This window comes from Miscanthus floridulus, chromosome 18 (genome assembly GCF_019320115.1).
Source record: "Miscanthus floridulus cultivar M001 chromosome 18, ASM1932011v1, whole genome shotgun sequence".
Taxonomy (NCBI): Eukaryota; Viridiplantae; Streptophyta; class Magnoliopsida; order Poales; family Poaceae; genus Miscanthus; species Miscanthus floridulus.
Window position 1 is genome coordinate 130,367,191 of NC_089597.1, and position 17,921 is coordinate 130,385,111.

Below are 17,921 nucleotides of genomic sequence, written 5' to 3' on the forward strand. Positions count from 1 at the left end.
ACAAACACATGGATGGAAAAATCAATTTCACGATCCAAGTGCTAACCAGGAATTCACTTCTATTGCAGCTCTTAAATTCATCTACTCTGACAAACTGACAGCACCGACCAGAGGACAACCTAGATCTAACTCCTTCTTGAACAGGTCAAGGTCATTAGTAATTACCTACGAAATCGGGCTGGCACAAACTACCTCTTCCTTTGTTTCTACCAGCCGTGCTAGTTCTAGAGACTGCTCGACAGTAGCTCCGATGAGCTATTTACGCTGACCAAACAGCAGGGACATGAGTCTCAGGAGTGCAGGGAAAACAAAGGATAGAAGAGTAGGCTATGGAGGAGTCCGACTTATGGAGACACCATCTGTAGTAGGAGACGCCTAAACCTAAGCCTAAGCATCAACATACACAACACAGGAGCAAAAATCATATCAACAGAAATCGGATCTGCAACATCTAATCGAAAACTGAATCCAAAAACTCACCGGCGAGAGAAATCGGCAATGGAGAAGACTCAAGCTCAGACTCTGCTTCTGGGTCCACATCAGACTCCACCTCCACCTCCGGCTACACCTTGGCCTCGTCCTTGGCCTCAACGTCCGCCTTCGCCTCCACAAACCAGATGAACACAAAATGAACCAAAACGTCCGTCTCCATCGGTGAGAAAGTCAATCTTCGCCGAAGCACACAAACCTAGGGTTTCGTTGAGCAGAGGAGCACAAGGTCCCTAGCGGGAGGAGGCGTTGAGGAGCCCGCATGGAGGATGGGGGAGAGAGAGGAGGCCATCGAGCCCCTCCCGTGCCGGCAAGGCGCCCGCAATGGCGTCGTCGCTTGGCAGCCGCCGCCGCCTCGCGCCCACCACCGCCTCGGGAGGGAAGGGGAGAGAGAGGGATGAAGGGGAGGGAGAAATGGAGGTGAGAGGTATGTGAGGGAGGATGGAGGAGGAGGACGAGGAGGGTGGCCGCAGCCGCCACGCCGGTCATCGCCGCCCTGTCCACGTCGAGATGGAGAGGGAGAGAGAGACCGATAGAGAGGGAGAGAGGGGAGACGCACAGAGACGGGGAGGGGCAGAGCGGCAAGGTCGCCTCTCCTACCAAGAGAGCGTCGGAGGGGAGGGGTGGAGCGGCGAGGTGGGAGAGCGTCGACAATGGGGAAATGGGAGAAATCGTGCAGGCGTGACTCTAAAAAATTAAACAGCGACGCCGATGGCCAGACCCCATATGACAGAGACACAAAACAACCAGCATAGATCCAGCGTTCCATTCTTCATCCTACGGATAGAATATCCACGTGCCAACGAAACAAGAAACACACATGTGTTATATAGCATTCCTGAAAAAAAATACAGAATTACTCCTCCTCAATCGCCTGCTGCACTGCTTATCCATCAGGCGACACGTCCACACGTGCGCCCCACGCTCGATCTGCGACCACTCTCTCTCTCTCTCATCTCCGGCGACCTTCTCCCCGACGGACTGCCGGCCGTGCCCACGCCCGATGGCCGCCCACCCCCTTATTCCCCAACTCCGACGGGCTTAGAAGAAGGGGCTCGGGGGAGGTAGGCTGACCAGATGGTGGGACGGTGGCCAGGCGGTTAGGGGGCCTCTGGCGATAGAGGCGGCCGGGCTAGGTCGAGGTGGGGGGGGGGGGGGGGAGCTCCATGGCCGGAGCTCGCCGTCGACGTGGAAGGAGGGGGGAGAAGGCGGTCGATGCAGGCGCGCTAGGGTTGCGCCGCAGCGGGCATCGAATAGATGTCTAAAAATGGTCAATCGCTTGGATTATTCCCCACTAATTGCGCTGACTCAGTTAATTTGACCATTCCATGTGCGTGGATGGTTGCGTGTAGTGGCCATAATAAAAACTGTATGTTCGTTCCTCTTCTGTCTAAAATAGACCAGCTGGCAGGTTCGTTCTCATCATCCAACAGTGATGGAAACCTTTTTATCCTCCTCCCGATGATGATCAGTTAGTTGCCTCTTGCGTGCCGCCTTGGCCAATTTATATATTTCTTTTGCTAGCTACGAGAATTAGATGGCTGCAGCTATTAGCAGATCAGATTTTGCAACAATTAATGGGATGACGACCTCACGATCGCGGGCAACAATCACCGTGTTTCTAGCTCTCAACAACTGACCATCAGGCTATCAAGCGAGACTACCGGTTAAATCGATGACTGAATAATAGATTAATTTACTTGCATGCAGCTTTTGATACTGCCACTAGTAAAAAAAAGAAAGAGCTTCTATTCCCGGCTGCCAACCCCTTTTATTTCCGGTTACGCAGCCGGGAATAGGAGTTCGGGAATAAAGGGTTAGTAGTCGGGAATAGAAGTGGACCTTTAGTCCCGGTTGGTGATACCAACCGGGACTAAAAAGGTAGCCACGCCAGCGCCTGGGCTGGCCCCTTTATTCCCGGTTGGTATTACCAACCGGGACTAAAGGGTCTTTTTTTTTCTTTTCCTGCTTATTTCAATTGATGATTCTTTTTTGTTTTAATTTGATTTTCGAATACGCATTATTTGCTGCAACGTAATATACGTATACGCGTGCATACTGTAAAGTTTTTGTTCGATCAATGCACGCAAGCAACACAAGTAAAAGTAAACTAAAACATAATATTATATTTCATCGTCACATGTAAAGTTTGCATTAATTGTACATTTCATCATCACATGTTCTTTGGATCAATATGAAATTTGGCTTTCATCATCACATATTTGGGTCATAGTAAAACTCGCCGCCGGGAGTTAAGACCTGATCATTCAGAAATCCACCTATTGTTTCTTGGATTGCTTTGAGATGGTGTGTGTCCAGGGTTTTTTCCTTCAACCAACGAGTCTTCAATTTGAGATATGAGATAAAGAAAAAGTATATTAGTGTGTGTATATATATATATATATATATATATATATATATATATATATATATATATATATATATATATATGTATGTATCAAGAATAATGATAAATAAATTGTATCTATTATGAATATATATATATATATATATGTATGAAGAATATATATATATGTGTACACTTACCCTTTTTTGCTCTAGACTAGTTCTTTTTTGGCACACTCTCATGAACTCGCAAACATAGTATCCACAGAGATTGGTCCCCTGGGGCTGCAGTAGAAACTACTTTACGAGAAAAAGATTCGTCATCATCCGAGCATAGGGAAATTGAACTAAGGTAGGTATATAGTACTTACTTTGTATAGCACTACTTTCAGTGGCACTTTGCGTTTCATATGGTGTTCCTGACAGACATTTTCCCAACAACTACCAAATAACATAAAAAAATATTTGGACCATTAATTTGCATGCAAAGAGACTGGAATAGTTTTGCTAGTGAGACTGCAATTACCTCTGAATAATATCTATCATCTCTTGGAACTCTTTTTGCTCTTTTCTCATCGAGTCCCAGATGCCTAGATGACCTTTCTCCAGATCGAGTTCCATCAATATCCAGTGTTCACTGCCATGTCCATTAACACTCATTAATTAGCTAACAGGTACAGTGAACATATATATATGGATACACGATCGTCGACATTATGAACACTTACCTGAAGTTGTAGGGGAAGAGTATACATTTCTTGTTACGTTGCTTCTCTAAGAACATCTTGATATTGGCCTCCGTTTCTGCTTTCCATGTTGGTTGGGGTTTAGGGTTTTTGAATACGATATGTGGATCAATGAAACCAATATCAGTACACCCTCTCTTTTTGTAGTCTCCCATCTCAAACCTGCATCATATGTATAGAGTGAGGATAATAAACACAGACATGTACGTACGTAGCGACTTATTATTAATGGGTATAGGCCACATGGTATCAGAATATAACACAATTGATTTTTTTTCCTAAGGAAAAATTATACATGTATACATTAATTGATATATATATATATATATACACACACACACACATTAATTTCATACATATATATATTAATTGATATATATATATACACATTTCATACATATATACATTAATACACATTTCGTCAATATAATTCATAAATATAATAAATATAATGTATATATATATACCGGCGGTTTAGAATTAATGGAGTGTTGGCGACGGACGGTGGTGGATAGCGGCGCTGGATCGAGGCACGAGGGCTCCTGGCCGGGCGCGGCGTCGTCGGGGCTACTCCAGCGAGGTGTGGGTGGGCGTCGGGATGCCCTCAAGTGAGGAAGAAGGCGCGGCGTCGGGCCGGGGTGGCCCGGGAAAGCAAAATCGGCGGCGACGTGGCACACGCGGCGTTGGGGGCAGCCAGGGGCTCCTCCTTGAGGGGCGCGGCGTCGGGGCTACTCCGGTGAGGTGGGCGGGCGTCGGGGTGCCCTCCTGTGAGGAAGGCGGCGTCGGGGGTGGCCGAGAAGGCGAAATCGGCGGCGGCATGGCACGCGCGCGGCGTCGGGGGCGGCCGGGGGCTCCTCGGTGAGGGTCGAGGCGTCGGGGCTACTCCGGCGAGGCAGGCGAGCCTCGGGGTGCCCTCCGATGAGGAATGCGGCGTCGGGGGTGGCCGGGGAGGTGAATCGGCGGCGGCGGAGCTCTGGGGACGCGCTGAAGATGAAGACGATCGATGAGGAGGAAGAGAGAAGGGAGGCGGTGGTATATAGGAGAGGGACCTTTAGTCCCGGCTCCATCCACCGCCCGGGACTAAAGCACCTTTAGTCCCGGCTCCTGCCACCAGCCGGGACTAAATGGGGGTCCTTTAGTCCTGGCTGTTGGAAGGAGCCGGGACTAAAGGATTTTTTGTCAGGCCGCCAAATGCAGCCCACCTTTAGTCCTAGCTGGTGGCAGGAGCCGGGACTAAAGGTGGGCTACATTTTCATTTTCCGCCAACTTTTAAGCAGATCAGTTTATTTTATATATGTTTTGTATTTAAATGTTTAAGTCTTATTATTTGCGCAGTAAATTCAATACTAGGCATAAAATTTTTTAGAAAAAGTAAAAAACTTTATTTTCATTTACTGCACACACAAAAAATATGTAACCTAAACTGTTGTGTTTTTTATTATAAATGTTGAACATAATGCAACTAATACTCACTATTTTCGTTAATGCAAAAATGTAGACTTTAATTGAAATTATTAAATTTATTGGTTTTCGACAGGAAATTAGTTTTCATGTAATTGTAACGTAAATCTTTAGGTTCTTCATTAATCATTGTATAATTAATCGGTGAGTTCGGGCGAAAATTCAATTAAAGTTAAAAAAGTACCAAACCACCTCAGAAAAATATCAAACTTGGTGGTGGCTACACATAGGGCATTTGTAGTCTTGAGAAAAAGTTTGAGACCAATCCGGCACTGGAAAGCAAATGGACTTCAGAGTCCCAGAGAACCTAGGTGTATAGATAGGGTTCGACGAAAGGTTCTATATACCTCTGTGAAGCACGTCGACTCCGCCTATGTCGAAATGGCTTGAAATTTTTTGGCAGTCTTTTACACCCAAAATATGGCCCCACACAAGATCTTAGATTTTTTTGATAATTATTTTTATTATTACATTTTTCTTTGTGCCGCGTGAGACGAAATACGGTGAATTACATATTGAAAACAATATAATTTTGCATCAACCTCCACAAATATTTGTCTCCTAGGGCACAATAGACCATTTGGCAAAGTTTGGCACCATTCCGGATCATTTAGGGGGTGGACCCAGTTCAATGTATAATTAATCGGTGAATTCGCGCGAAAATTCAATTAAAGTGAAAAAGTACCAAACCACCTCAGAAAAATCTCAAACTTGGTGGTGGCTACACATAAGGCATTTGAAGTCTTAGAGAAAAAATTTCAGCCCAATCCAGCACTAGAAAGCACATGAACCTCAGAATCCCAGAGAACCTAGGTGTATAGATAGGGTTCGACGAAAGGTTCTATATACCTCTGTGAAGCACGTCGACTCCGCCTCTGTTGAAATGGCTTAAAATTTTTTTGGCAGTCATTAACACCCAAAATATGGCCCCACACAAGATCTTAGGTTTTTCTGATAATTATTTTTATTATTACATTTTTCTTTGTGCCGCATGAGACGAAATACAGCGAATTACATATTCAAAACAATATAATTTTGCATCAACCTCCACAAATATTTGTCTCCTAGGGCACAAGAGACCATTTGGCAAAGTTTGGCACCGTTCCAGATCTTTTCGGGGGTGGACTCAGTTCAACGTATAATTAATCGGTGAAGTTGCGTGGAAATTCAATTAAAGTGAAAAAATTACCAAACCAATTCAGAAAAATCTCGAACTTGGTGGTGGCTCCACACTGGGCATTTGAAACCCTGATAAAAATTATGAGATCAATCAGGCACTAGAAAGCACATGGACCAGAAAATTCAAAGTATAGTTAACAAAAGAATATAATCAATTAAAGGGTCTTTTCTCTTATTAAATAAATGTTTGGGTGCTTTCTTGTTGAGAAAGTGACTTAGTTCAGATGGCTAGCTAGTGCGCTGCGGTTTGGACCTTGTCTATGAGGTCGTGGGTTCAATGCCTGGCTGCCCCATTTTTTTTGTCCAGCGCGACTATATTATTTTATCAAGAAAGATTTTATCCCGGTTATAGCCCAGAGCCGGGACTAAAGGTCATCCTTTAGTCCCGGCTGGAGCCTCAAGCTTGGAGTAAAGATTTATTCTCAGTTGGAAGGTCCAGCCGGGACTAAAGGATAGTCCCGGCTCTGGGCTATAATCGGGGGCTATAACCGGGACTAATTATTGTCTGTCGTCGCCACACATTTGGGGCAGGAACTTTGTATCCTTGTTTGAGGATACAACCGGGACTAATAGTCCCTTTAGTCCCGAACACAAAAATACCGGGACTAAAGGCAAAAATAGAGGCGGAATGAAAGATCTGTTTTCTAATAGTGTGCTGGTTAAGTCGCTGTAAGTGGTTGGTCAGGAGCATCATCATCATCTTACATCGCTCATCAATCAATTAGCTAAAAAGCCAATGACGCGCCATTTGCAAATACTATATACATATACTATTGTGCTGTTGAGTATGTAATAGTTAAGTAGCTAAAGCCCTCAAAATAGTTAAGTAGCTAGCTAGCGTCGCCAAAAGTCAGAGGCACGATATGACTTTTTGTTTGAATTATTCATTAGCCGGCCCTGTTGTTTTCACAAACTCCAGCTGGAGACAAGCTAACTAACTGGAACATGCGTTCAGATATATACAAAGCTACAAGCTAGCTGCAACACCTACTGCGGCCTCTTGCATTATACTTCCATCGAATGTAAATACAAGTCCATCCAGATGACTTAATTACAACACTATATATCTAGCTTTGAACAATATAAACTCTGTATAGATTGATAAACTATCTATGTCTACTACATATATTAATCTGTTTTTAAAGATACTGTCACTTAAAATGTTATTTCTTAGTGGTTTTATACAAAGACACTCTCTTGCTTAGAAGCGTTAACGTTAGAATATATCTCTCAATTTCAACTCAAGCGCTGTTACCCGCTGTAAATCACTAAATCGTCCACACTTAGGGCACCACAATGGTATAAGCTAGTTACTAGCTCTAAACCAACTTTTTCAATAGTACTAACTTTTAGCATATAGCTCATAACATAGATAGCCCCACATGACACTCTCACGTGTTCTTGAAACATGTGTATGAGCATAACTCTCGATCAAGAGCTAATCTTTTCTCTCTCTTCTATTAAAAAATATAAAAAAATACTTAGAGCTAGCTTATGAGTCGACCATTTGTTGATGCCCTTATAACACGACAAAAGAGAGCTGGTCCACTACTGGGTCGACCATCTATCGTCTGCCTTTTTTTCTTATAATATATGATTCTGTCTATTCTAATCTCAAATTTTCAATTCAAAAGTACCGTACCCACTATATATATCCACACGGAACAAAATGATAGTTATCCAATTCGATCTGTTAGGTCACCATTGACCATGGCCATGGTGTGTGGCTGCAATCTTAATTACAATACAATATTCATTTTTCCAAAAATATCTCAATTTTAAGTCAACTGCATACTTTGCAACACCTGACTTCTTTAAAACAAACATTGAGGCCATGTTTAGTAAAGTTTCAGCTCTAGAAAAATATGTAGATCGGTTTTTCTACTTCCATATTAGGGTGAAAATTTCTCCCCGCACCCGAATATATATTTTTTTCTTTCATTGCGTTACATTTTTCCTTCCAAAATAGCAGGCATGGATAATCCTAAGATTTGAGTGAAAATCACCTCCACCACCCATCCACAGTCACACCCAGAATTTAATTAGTTACCAACAACTTATGTTGGATCACACTCGACTTGTACTAATTAAAGTTACGGTGACTATTTTGGTCTTCTTTCTAGGTATATATAATTGGTGTAACTTAACTAAAAGTCGGGTATGAGGAATTAATATTTCACCCGATTTTTGAAGCACCTTTGATCTAGGTGTGAAACTCCTCTAAAACACCTGAATTTTTCTTAACATACTCACAAAATTCGAGTGTAGGAGGCACATTTTTCACCCGGGCATGATATAGCAAGTTTGATGTGCATTTTGTTGGAACTGGTTATTTGGAGCTTCGGGAATCTTGGATTTAGAACTGGAGACATGTCGAGAGCATTTGCATAAATTATTTTGTCATGTTTCATAGAATTATTTAACGATCATACCATTTATTCTAATATGTCTTAGAAGCGAACTTCATACAATCATTGGACATGTCTTGTAATCAGACTTCTCATTGTCACTGGATGTGTGTTGTGCTAACTTGTTTGAGGAGGAATTGTGAGTCCGGACTATATACACGACATAAGAAGCATGATGGTACCGCAGAAAGTAGAAAAAATTAGTTGGAAATACTCTTTTAATTTTATGTCTGGACGTTATATTGAGACGTACAACCTATTATACGGTAAGTTGGCGGCTTATAGTTTGAAGAAAAAGGAAATTGGAAAGAAAAAACATGAAAAAAAAGACACAAGACAAATTAAAATGAACAGAAAAGAAATGAACGAAAGAGAGTAAAATATATACTCTGTCAGTCCTGAACTTGGAAGAAGATGTCATCTAGTTCCCGAACTTCTTTTTTTTTTGGGGGTCCCTAAACTTGTCCTATGCTTCGGCACATGTCCAAACGGGTTTCGCCCCGCTCCGTATACTGACGTGGCATGCTGACTCAGCGCTCACCTGTTCCTGAAAATCATTTTTTTAGTCATGTATAGGAAGGTTTTAATCATTGATCAAATGATGAGAATAACTTGCTTTTTCATCCCCGTCGGTTGCTCGTAGAACAAATTACTTTTCACGCGATAAACATGTAGCTAGCTAATAAGCTAACAGCAGTGGCGTTTCTCTGTTTCTTGAGAGCTATATTTGACCATACATTTTGGCCTCTATAATAAGTGGGCGGAAACCTCCAATTTGTTTTGCTGTGCTCGTATCACCTTGCATATTAAGCAGCAATAGTTGGGTCTGTCGGCGTACGCATCCTCGTGCTCGAAATTCAGTTGCCACAACCATCCAACAAGCTAGATTACATGTAATGGTGCAGTTTAGACTTTAGAAGCGATATTGATAGGGTCAGGATGTCCCGTGGACGGACGCTTCCCTTAATGGGCCTGGGACCCGCCCAGGCAACTCCCTCAACTATTGTAACTTTTTTCCACTCTCTCGCTCAGACCAAGCCACTACTTTCACGGAGCCGTCCGTCCACAGCGGCTGCATCCACTACTTTCATGGAGCCGTCCGTCCACAGCGGCGACATCCACTACTTTCACGGAGCCGTCCATCCACAGCGGCCGCATCCACTACTTTCACGGAGCCGTCCGTCCACAGCGGCCGCATCCACTGCGTAATCTGCCCGCCGCGACCAACGCGACATCCGCTCGCACCCCCAGCCATCTCACCTCGTCTATGCGACGGCCTCCTCTCCCACCCTGCCGGTGGCCTCCTCCCCCACCCTGGCGGCGCCCCTCCCCCAACCCCGGTGTCCTCATCCACTGGGAGCGCTCAACACCTACGGATCAGGTATCCCTCTCCCCTACCCCGGCAAGATCCAAGCAAGCTGCTGACCCTCCCCTACACCGGCCGGCGGCTCCCTCCCTAGATCTAGCAGCATCTCCTCTCCCTCGACCGACAGTAGGCATGGCGGGCGTGCGGGTGCCAACCATCCAGCGAGCCTATATCACCGCAGTTGCCCACCAGATAGGTCATGGCCGCGCAGTGATGCTGTGTTTCAAGTGTTTCTATACGCTTTTTAGACATGTTGCAAGCCCTTGTTTCTAAGTGTTTCAGTTGTTTCAGATGTATGTTTCAATTGTTTCATGCGAATATTGCAAAAGCAGATCGGTGATGTTGCATATGTTGTTTTAGATGCATGCAATGATTGTACACGTATTTGCAAGCATCTATCCCCAATGTTTCATCTGTTTTTTAAACGTATATTGCAAGCGTTTCCCTCGCGCTCGGCTACTCCGCGCGGAAGGCACGACAGCACACCGCCGCCGCGCCAACTCCCCCACTCCGACTCCAGCGACCGGCGCCGACGGGCAGCACCTCGCCACCTCCCCCACTCCGGCCGACTCGCCCTTTTCCCCTAATCACCTTCCCCTCCCCCCTCGCGCCCTAGGGCCCTGGCCTCTACCCCTTTTCCTGCTATGAGGAGCCGGCCACCGGCGCCAGCCGGGCAGCAGCGCCGCCCCATTTGGAGCACCGAGCACCCTTCGGCGACCGACCCTCCCCCTCGGCTCGGCAGCTTCAAGCAAGGTGAGCAAGCAGATGCAGAGCACCCTAGATTCACTCCTCAGTGAACTATTGAGAATTTGTTTTTCTAATTCTTTTGATTCTATTCTTCATTCTTGTAATGTAGATGAAGAAGAAGGGTGTTAGCATATTTGCATTGTGGGAGAAAGCTGCAAAGGCAAAAAAAAATAGCCTCCACATCCACACCAAATGCTCATTCTGTTGAGATTGAGAGTAATGCGAGCAATATGCATTTAAAACTTGTGGCAGCACAGAATGATGGTGAACCTCCTGAACTTGTGCCAGCACATAATGATGATGAAGATGAAGCAAATGGTGAAGCTCCCCAGCCGGACAGAGGTCCCCCAACTCCAATTGTAGAAGAAACTACAACTCATGAAGAGGGTGAAGTCAGAGCAGATTTAGAAGCGCTTGAGCATGATCCTGGGAAGCGGATTCCCATCTCAAGGTATGATGTCAATGACCAGGATAGAGTTAGAAGGAGATATATTGAGTTGGGGCCATATCAACCAAAGAATCATGATATTAAATATAGAGATATAAGTGGTCATCCACATCGCTTTTGCCCTGTTTGGTTTAAGGGAAATCAATGGCTTGAGTATAGTGTAGAAAAAGATGCAGCCTTTTGCTTTGTTTGCTATTTGTTCAAGGATAGAACAAAATGCTCTGGTGGAGATACATTTGTGAAAGGTGGATGGAGGAACTGGCACCTAAAATCAAGATTAAGAAAACACATTGGTGCTGTCAATAGTGCTCATGCTGGAGCTCAAGAAAAATATGATAGGTTCACTACACCTACAACATCAATTAGGGAGTCTATTGCTTCTAACACCACATAGTACAAAGCCTTATATAAGCTCCATTTAACATGGACACTCAAGTGCTTGAGATTTTTGTTGCATCAAGGCTTGGCATTTAGAGGACATGATGAAAGTGAAGAGTCACTGAACAAAGGAAATTTTCTTGAGTTTTGAAATTGGCTTGCACGAAATTTTGAGGAGGTTGACAAGGTGGTTCTAAAGAATGCTCCACAAAACTATAAGATGACATGCCATGAAATACAACATGAGCTCATCAAGTGTTGTGCCCAACTAACTACTAAGCTAGTCATTGAAGAACTTGGTGGTCAACATTTTGCAATACTTGCTGATGAGTCTGCTGATGTGTATCAGAATGAACAACTAGTTGTTTGCTTGCGTTATGTTGATAAAAAGGGATGAGCAGTTGTTAGGTTCCTTGGTATTGCCCATGTTGAAGATACTAGTGCTATGACACTTAAGGCTACAGTGGAGCATATGCTTATGAAGTATAATTTGACCTTTGCAATGGTTCGTGGGCAAGGATACGATGGAGCTAGCAATATGAAAGGTAGTGCTAATGGGCTGAAGAAGCTAATTATGGGCGATTCTCCATATGCTTATTATGTCTGCTTTGCTCATCAGCTACAATTAACTCTTGTTGCTGTTGCTAAAGAGAGTGGGGATTGCACATGGTTTTTTGGACAGCTTGCTATCTTGTTAAATGTTCTTGGCAATTCTTGTAAAAAGATGAGAATGCTCCAAATGGCTCAGGCTGGGGAACTAATTGATGCATTAGAGTTGGAGGAAGTAGAAACCGGAAGGGGTTTGAATCAAGAAATGGATTTGGGAAGGCCGTGTGATACTCGCTGGGGCTCTCACTACAAACTGTGATGCATGTTATCTCTACATATCCTGTAATCAGGCGTGTTCTGGTGAAGATTGGAAAAGAGTATAGTACAACGGAGGCCCAATCAGCTATGACTATGTTGACATCATTTCGGTCATTTGAGTTTGTATTCATGGCACTATTGATGCAAGAATTATTTGGTTATACCGACGACTTGAGTAGGGCTTTGCAAAAGAAAGATCAAAATATTGTGAATGCTATGGAGCTTGTTGATCTTACAAAGTTTCATTTGCAGTGCTTGCTGGAAGAGGAAGGATGGAATGGTTTTCTTTAGAGGGTCACTTCTTTTTGTGTGAAGTACAAGATTAAAGTTGTTGACATGGAGGGTCCTTATTATCCTGTTGGGAGACTAAAAGAGGGTTCTATAATGGCGCAATGAACTATCATCGCTTCCATGTTGATATGTTTGTGAGTGTCATTGATAGGCAACTTTGAGAACTGAATGACAGATTTGATGAGGTAAACATAGAACTACTTTCTTGCATGGCAGCATTTAGTCCACTTGATTTATTTGTTGCTTATGATCAAGCCAAGTTGGTGACACTTGCTACAAAATTTTATCCTAAGGATTTCACAACTGAGGAATTAGAGAAACTTCCATGGCAGCTTAACATGTATATTTCTCATGTTCGTCGAGACGAAAGGTTTAAAAATTTGAAGAACCTATGTGAGCTTGCAGTTAAGCTTGTGGACACACAAAAGGATGAACAATATTATGTTGTTTACAAGCTACTTACGTTGGTGCTAATTCTACCCGTAGCCACTGCTAGTATTGAAAGAGTGTTTTCCACGTTGAATTATGTGAAGAACAAGCAAAGGAACAAAATGGGCGATGAATATTTAAACAATTGCTTGGTTATATTTATTGAGGGAGAATTCTTCGGTCAAGTGAAAGATGAGGATATCATCAATCTCTTCCAACAAGGAGATCGTAGAGTTATATTGTAGTAGCTGTTACTGTTTTGTAATATCTTTTAATTATTTATGTTTTGAACTTGTACTTCGGTTATTACTATGAGTTTGTTAAATTTATGGCCATTATAACTTATCATCCATTATATTGTATATTTGCTTCGCAATTTTATACATTTAAGTATACCTAGCCGTAAATTTCTAGCTCCGCCACTACCCAGACGCCGAGCGTGAGGCGGGATGCGGACACGGAGAGTGGCGCGGGTGTCGGAGCCGCGTCTAGACGCCGAGCGCCTGGCGTACAGCTTTAGAAGTGCACTGCGAAACTGCATGCAGGCCAGAGCACGAGCGCATTGCATTTGATGCATCATGCATGCTGAGGTAACAGTAGATGTACGTCCGAAGTACGATCGAGGAGCTAGCTTAGGGAGGATCGAGCCAATGCATGGGCCGTGTGATGCTCCTCACCATACACGGTGGAGTCCAGGGGCACACTCAGTGGGCCTAATGTGTCTCACTACAGGCCCTGAGTGTTGCGCCCTAAAAAATCCCATAGGCCCTGATTAACAGTTTGGGCCTCTCCAACTCCCATAGGGTAAGGGCGTAAGGCCCACTGGTCGAGTACTACTGTTCTTGATTGGACTGCCATGCAATGTGGTGCAAGAACATCTGGGCCAGCAGTATCCCAAAGTTTCTTTTACCTACTCAAAAAAACGTCACAATGGGATATCTTACCCTCTCAACTCTTAGAACCATATGAGTTACCTCCTTATCCAAGTTAGAAATAGTTTTCAAGATGGTTTCATCGTCTTTTCTAGTTAAAAAATTTGGCAAATACCTATAATAAGGTTTTTATAAACCACAAAATGTCTCTGAGCTTACAAAGATTCTAAAAAAAATCCTAGAGATATAGTGGGACACGGTAAAACAAAATAAAATATTTGGATCCCATGAAAACATCCTCCAAAAATTAGATTTAGCTATAGAAAAATGAAAAAAAATCCAAAATAAACTAGAAAATTTCTAAAACATTCTAATTAATGCCAAAATGTTTTTTAAAAACATTTCATCTCTTCATTTGTTATGGAAAATTCTCAAAGCATATTTAGGCATCGATCATAATGTTTTTTTGGAACTTTTTAGATTCGTTGGATATTTTTCTTATCTTCCTAGAGCTAAATATATTTTTGAACCTCTTATATATACTTTCACGAGCTCTAAACATTTTGTTTGGATTTTTCGTATACCAATCTGTCTCTAGGATTTTTCTTGGAATTTTTAGAAGCTTAGAGATATTCTTTGTGTTTTAAAAACCTTATCAGGTATTTACTGTATTTTTTAAAACTTAAAATGATGAATCAGCCTTGAAAACCACTTTCAACCGGCACAAGGAAGTAATTTAAATGGTTTCGAGAGTTTAAGGAGGAAATACACCATCGTGATAGTTTACGCTAAAATGAACTTTTTCCTAAATGTCACCTTGTTGGATTTGCTCATGGACCTGGACTTGCACCTGGTGCATCAAACTAGGATCATCCATCCGGCACAGATCCATGGACAGTTGGGATGATATGATGTGGAGTTGTAGACTAAGCGAGTATCGGCGTGGAGAAACTGTGTTGTCGTTGTCTTTGTTATTAGGACGATGGTGGTGTAGTGGCAGCTTAATTAAAATTAACGGGATTATTATATTGTATCTAGAAGGTGCGTGATTAATTATCACACATCACATAGGCTAATTAATGGACAAACTAATAAACAAGATGCACCATCATGGCAGGCACGTCGATCGTGCGGATAAGATGCACGGCGTATGTGGTGCTCCTGACAGGAGTGCCAAAAACATGGGGAATTTGTCATGCCACCACGCAAATAACATGTCAGCGAAAACCATCTTGAATTTGTGTCAAGGTTGAAAAGTGAAAAGGTTTTGGTAGATGTCGGTTGAAAAGTGAATGGAATATAATAACTGAGAGGCTCGAAAACTAGAACCAACCTGCACATGAGTGTGATAAAATGAACCTGTTTTTGTCTTAAGTTTATGAGTACCGATGTTTAGTTAGATGGCAAACACTAGTACAAAATAGGACTTCAGATGTGGTTAAAAACAATTTTGAGGAGTGGACTTGAACACCACACCGTCTCTATCAAAAGAAGCAGTTTTCGTAGCCTGTGTGGTGTGGCCAAAGGGCAAGACACCAGAGCCGAAAACTTGGAACGACGAATGCGGCGGCGGAAAGTGTTTGCACGCCATGGATGCGACAGCCATTTTGTTTCTACTACTTCCACCCAGCCCCATCATGCGCAAAGCCCAAATGCGCCTTGCCCATCATCGACGACGACGACGTGTTCCTCGAATTTGTCCGGTCTTTTTCTCCACGCACTCGACTCTCGTGCGCCGTTTATTCTTTCTCCCGTTGGCTGGCATTGGCGGAATATGGCAGCGGCCTCATCAGCTCGTTGCATTGATGTCCCCACGTTGTCGTTCCACTAGAGCACTACCACTACCATTCAACCCCATGGCTAGCAGCTAATATAGTAGCTCGCCGCTCGCCCGGCCGGCCGGCCGTCTCTCTTATCCATCGCCGCAAGCCGTCCAAACTCCAGCAGGTAGCTAGCTACGATGACCTAGCTCTGCCTTTGTGGTTTGTGCCTCGCTCCAGCTGCAGCGCTCCCCTCCGGTGCACCATGGCCGCCGTCCTGACGATGGTGCTTCTTCGTCTCTTCACCACTGGCGGCCTCATCATCTTCCTGTTGTGTCCCGCGTCCTGCCTTGCTCGTCCTCCTCATTCCAGCAACAACTACTACTGCGACTGGTGCCCTCGCCACTCCACCGCCTCTCCCGACCTCGACGGTAAATAGGAACACTACTTGTTTCGTTTGTACCTGTGGGTCCCCCCGATGAAGCTCTCAGCTCAACCTCCTTCTCCCCGGCCCGGCCACTTGTTCACATGATCACATCAATCATCAATGTGCAGCGTTGCTGCGTGGTGCTGGTACTGCTACAGACGACGGCGGTGCTTGCGGGGCCGCGGCGGCGGAGCTGGGCGGAGGAGCGCCCCACGTCGCCAGTGCCGGCGCCGACTTCTTCCGCGACGGCGCCGGCTGCGGCGTCTGCTATCAGGTGGGTGTAGTCTGTAGTGCAGCTGACTTGCTCTGCAGCGCAATGTGTGCATATCTCTCCGGTTAAATGACAGTTCTGTGTATTTCTGCTTGCAGTTGAGGTGCAGAGACCGGAGGGTGTGCGGCGACGGCGGCGTTAAGGTCGTCGTGGTGGCCGGCGCCGCCAACGGGACGGGGTTCCTGCTCACCACGGAGGCCTTCGCTGCGATGTCCAGGCCGGGCATGTCGCCCGATCAACTGCTGCCCGTCTTGGACGGCAATGCTGTTCAGGTCGACTTCAGGAGGTGACGAAAAATTCTGCAGTACATGCACCTGTTACATGAAAATTTCCGTTCCGAGCTAAAGATTCAAGCTTTCATGCAGAATACCTTGCGAGTACAACAACAAGAACCTGTCGATACGCGTGGAGGAAGGGAGCAGGCACCCGGCGCACCTGGCCATCAACTTCCTGTACCAGGGCGGGCAGACGGACATCGCGGCCGTCGAGATCGCGCACGCGGCGGCGCCGCCCGCGTGGCGGCCCATGGCGCGCGTGCGCAGGCGCGGCGTTGTGACGTGGCGCACCTCGCGCGCCCCGGCGGGGCCGCTGCAGCTTCGGCTCGTCGTCACAGCCGGTGTCGGCGGCAAGTGGCTGCGGGCCGGCGGGGACGTGATGCCGGCGGACTGGCGGCCCGGGCAGGTACACGACACGGGGATCCGGGTCCGCGACATCGCCCGGACCACCTGCGCCCGCTCCTGCCGCGCGCGACGGCCGCCTGTGGTGGCCGGCAGCGAGGAGCTCAGGTAGATGATTAGGCAGTAGGAGAAGACGATCAAGCAGGCAGGCAGGCAAACAATGGCATTAACCTGCAGGCGATCGAGATTAGCTTGTACTACATACTGATGAACCTCCGTCGTACATGAAAGATTCGCCGCATTTTTTTAATGAGCTGAATAATGATGAATCGATGATGGAGTTCGTCAATGAAAAGCGAAAGCAAAACAACAAAGAGCTGATCTCTGATGCTGCGTTTCTTGCTGAATTATGGACGATCGGAGGGGCCGATGGATCTCTGATTGACATGCATGGATGATGAAGGTTGCACAAGCTTTGGATTGGTGCGCAAGATTCGCTGTGACTGATGTAACAGAGCAGCTATATATTATATAGAGCAGCAAAAATAAGAGGAAATATGTGTCTTTCGAATAATTCAAGAAATGTATTTTCATTTTTTTTAAAGTTGAATGTCTATAGTTCATCCATATATATATGTACTAATAACACGAAAAAGCCTTAGTTGCAAAATCATTATTGAAAAATGCATAGAAAATGACAAAACTAGTGCAAGTATAATAGAAGACAAATTAAGATCCAAAAATTTTGTCTTTGATTGAGTGCTCATACAAGTGGAACTGGTCATTTTCATATGAATTTTTCGAAAATAAGTTTGCATC

The 17,921-nt window shown here is 44.7% G+C and overlaps 1 protein-coding gene and 1 pseudogene across 1 annotated transcript; both read left to right on the forward strand.

Moving 5' to 3' along the window:
- The first annotated feature begins 813 nt into the window (after positions 1-813).
- Positions 814-13,400, forward strand: LOC136524677 (uncharacterized; annotated as a pseudogene).
- A 2,359-nt stretch (positions 13,401-15,759) lies between these two features.
- Positions 15,760-17,662, forward strand: LOC136522882 (expansin-like A4). The gene is made up of 4 exons (XM_066516678.1): positions 15,760-16,218; positions 16,343-16,488; positions 16,584-16,771; positions 16,851-17,662. Exons 1-4 carry the CDS (start codon positions 16,053-16,055, stop codon positions 17,272-17,274), a joined length of 924 nt encoding a protein of 307 aa, XP_066372775.1. The 5' UTR covers positions 15,760-16,052; the 3' UTR covers positions 17,275-17,662.
- The last annotated feature ends 259 nt before the right edge of the window (positions 17,663-17,921 follow it).

Coding starts and splice junctions, on each gene's coding strand:
- LOC136522882 (XM_066516678.1), top strand. CDS start 16,053: ATGGCCGCCGTCCTGACGATGGTGCTTCTTCGTCTCTTCACCACTGGC. Junction 16,219..16,342: donor CGCCTCTCCCGACCTCGACG/GTAAATAGGAAC, acceptor ATCAATGTGCAG/CGTTGCTGCGTGGTGCTGGT. Junction 16,772..16,850: donor GTTCAGGTCGACTTCAGGAG/GTGACGAAAAAT, acceptor GCTTTCATGCAG/AATACCTTGCGAGTACAACA.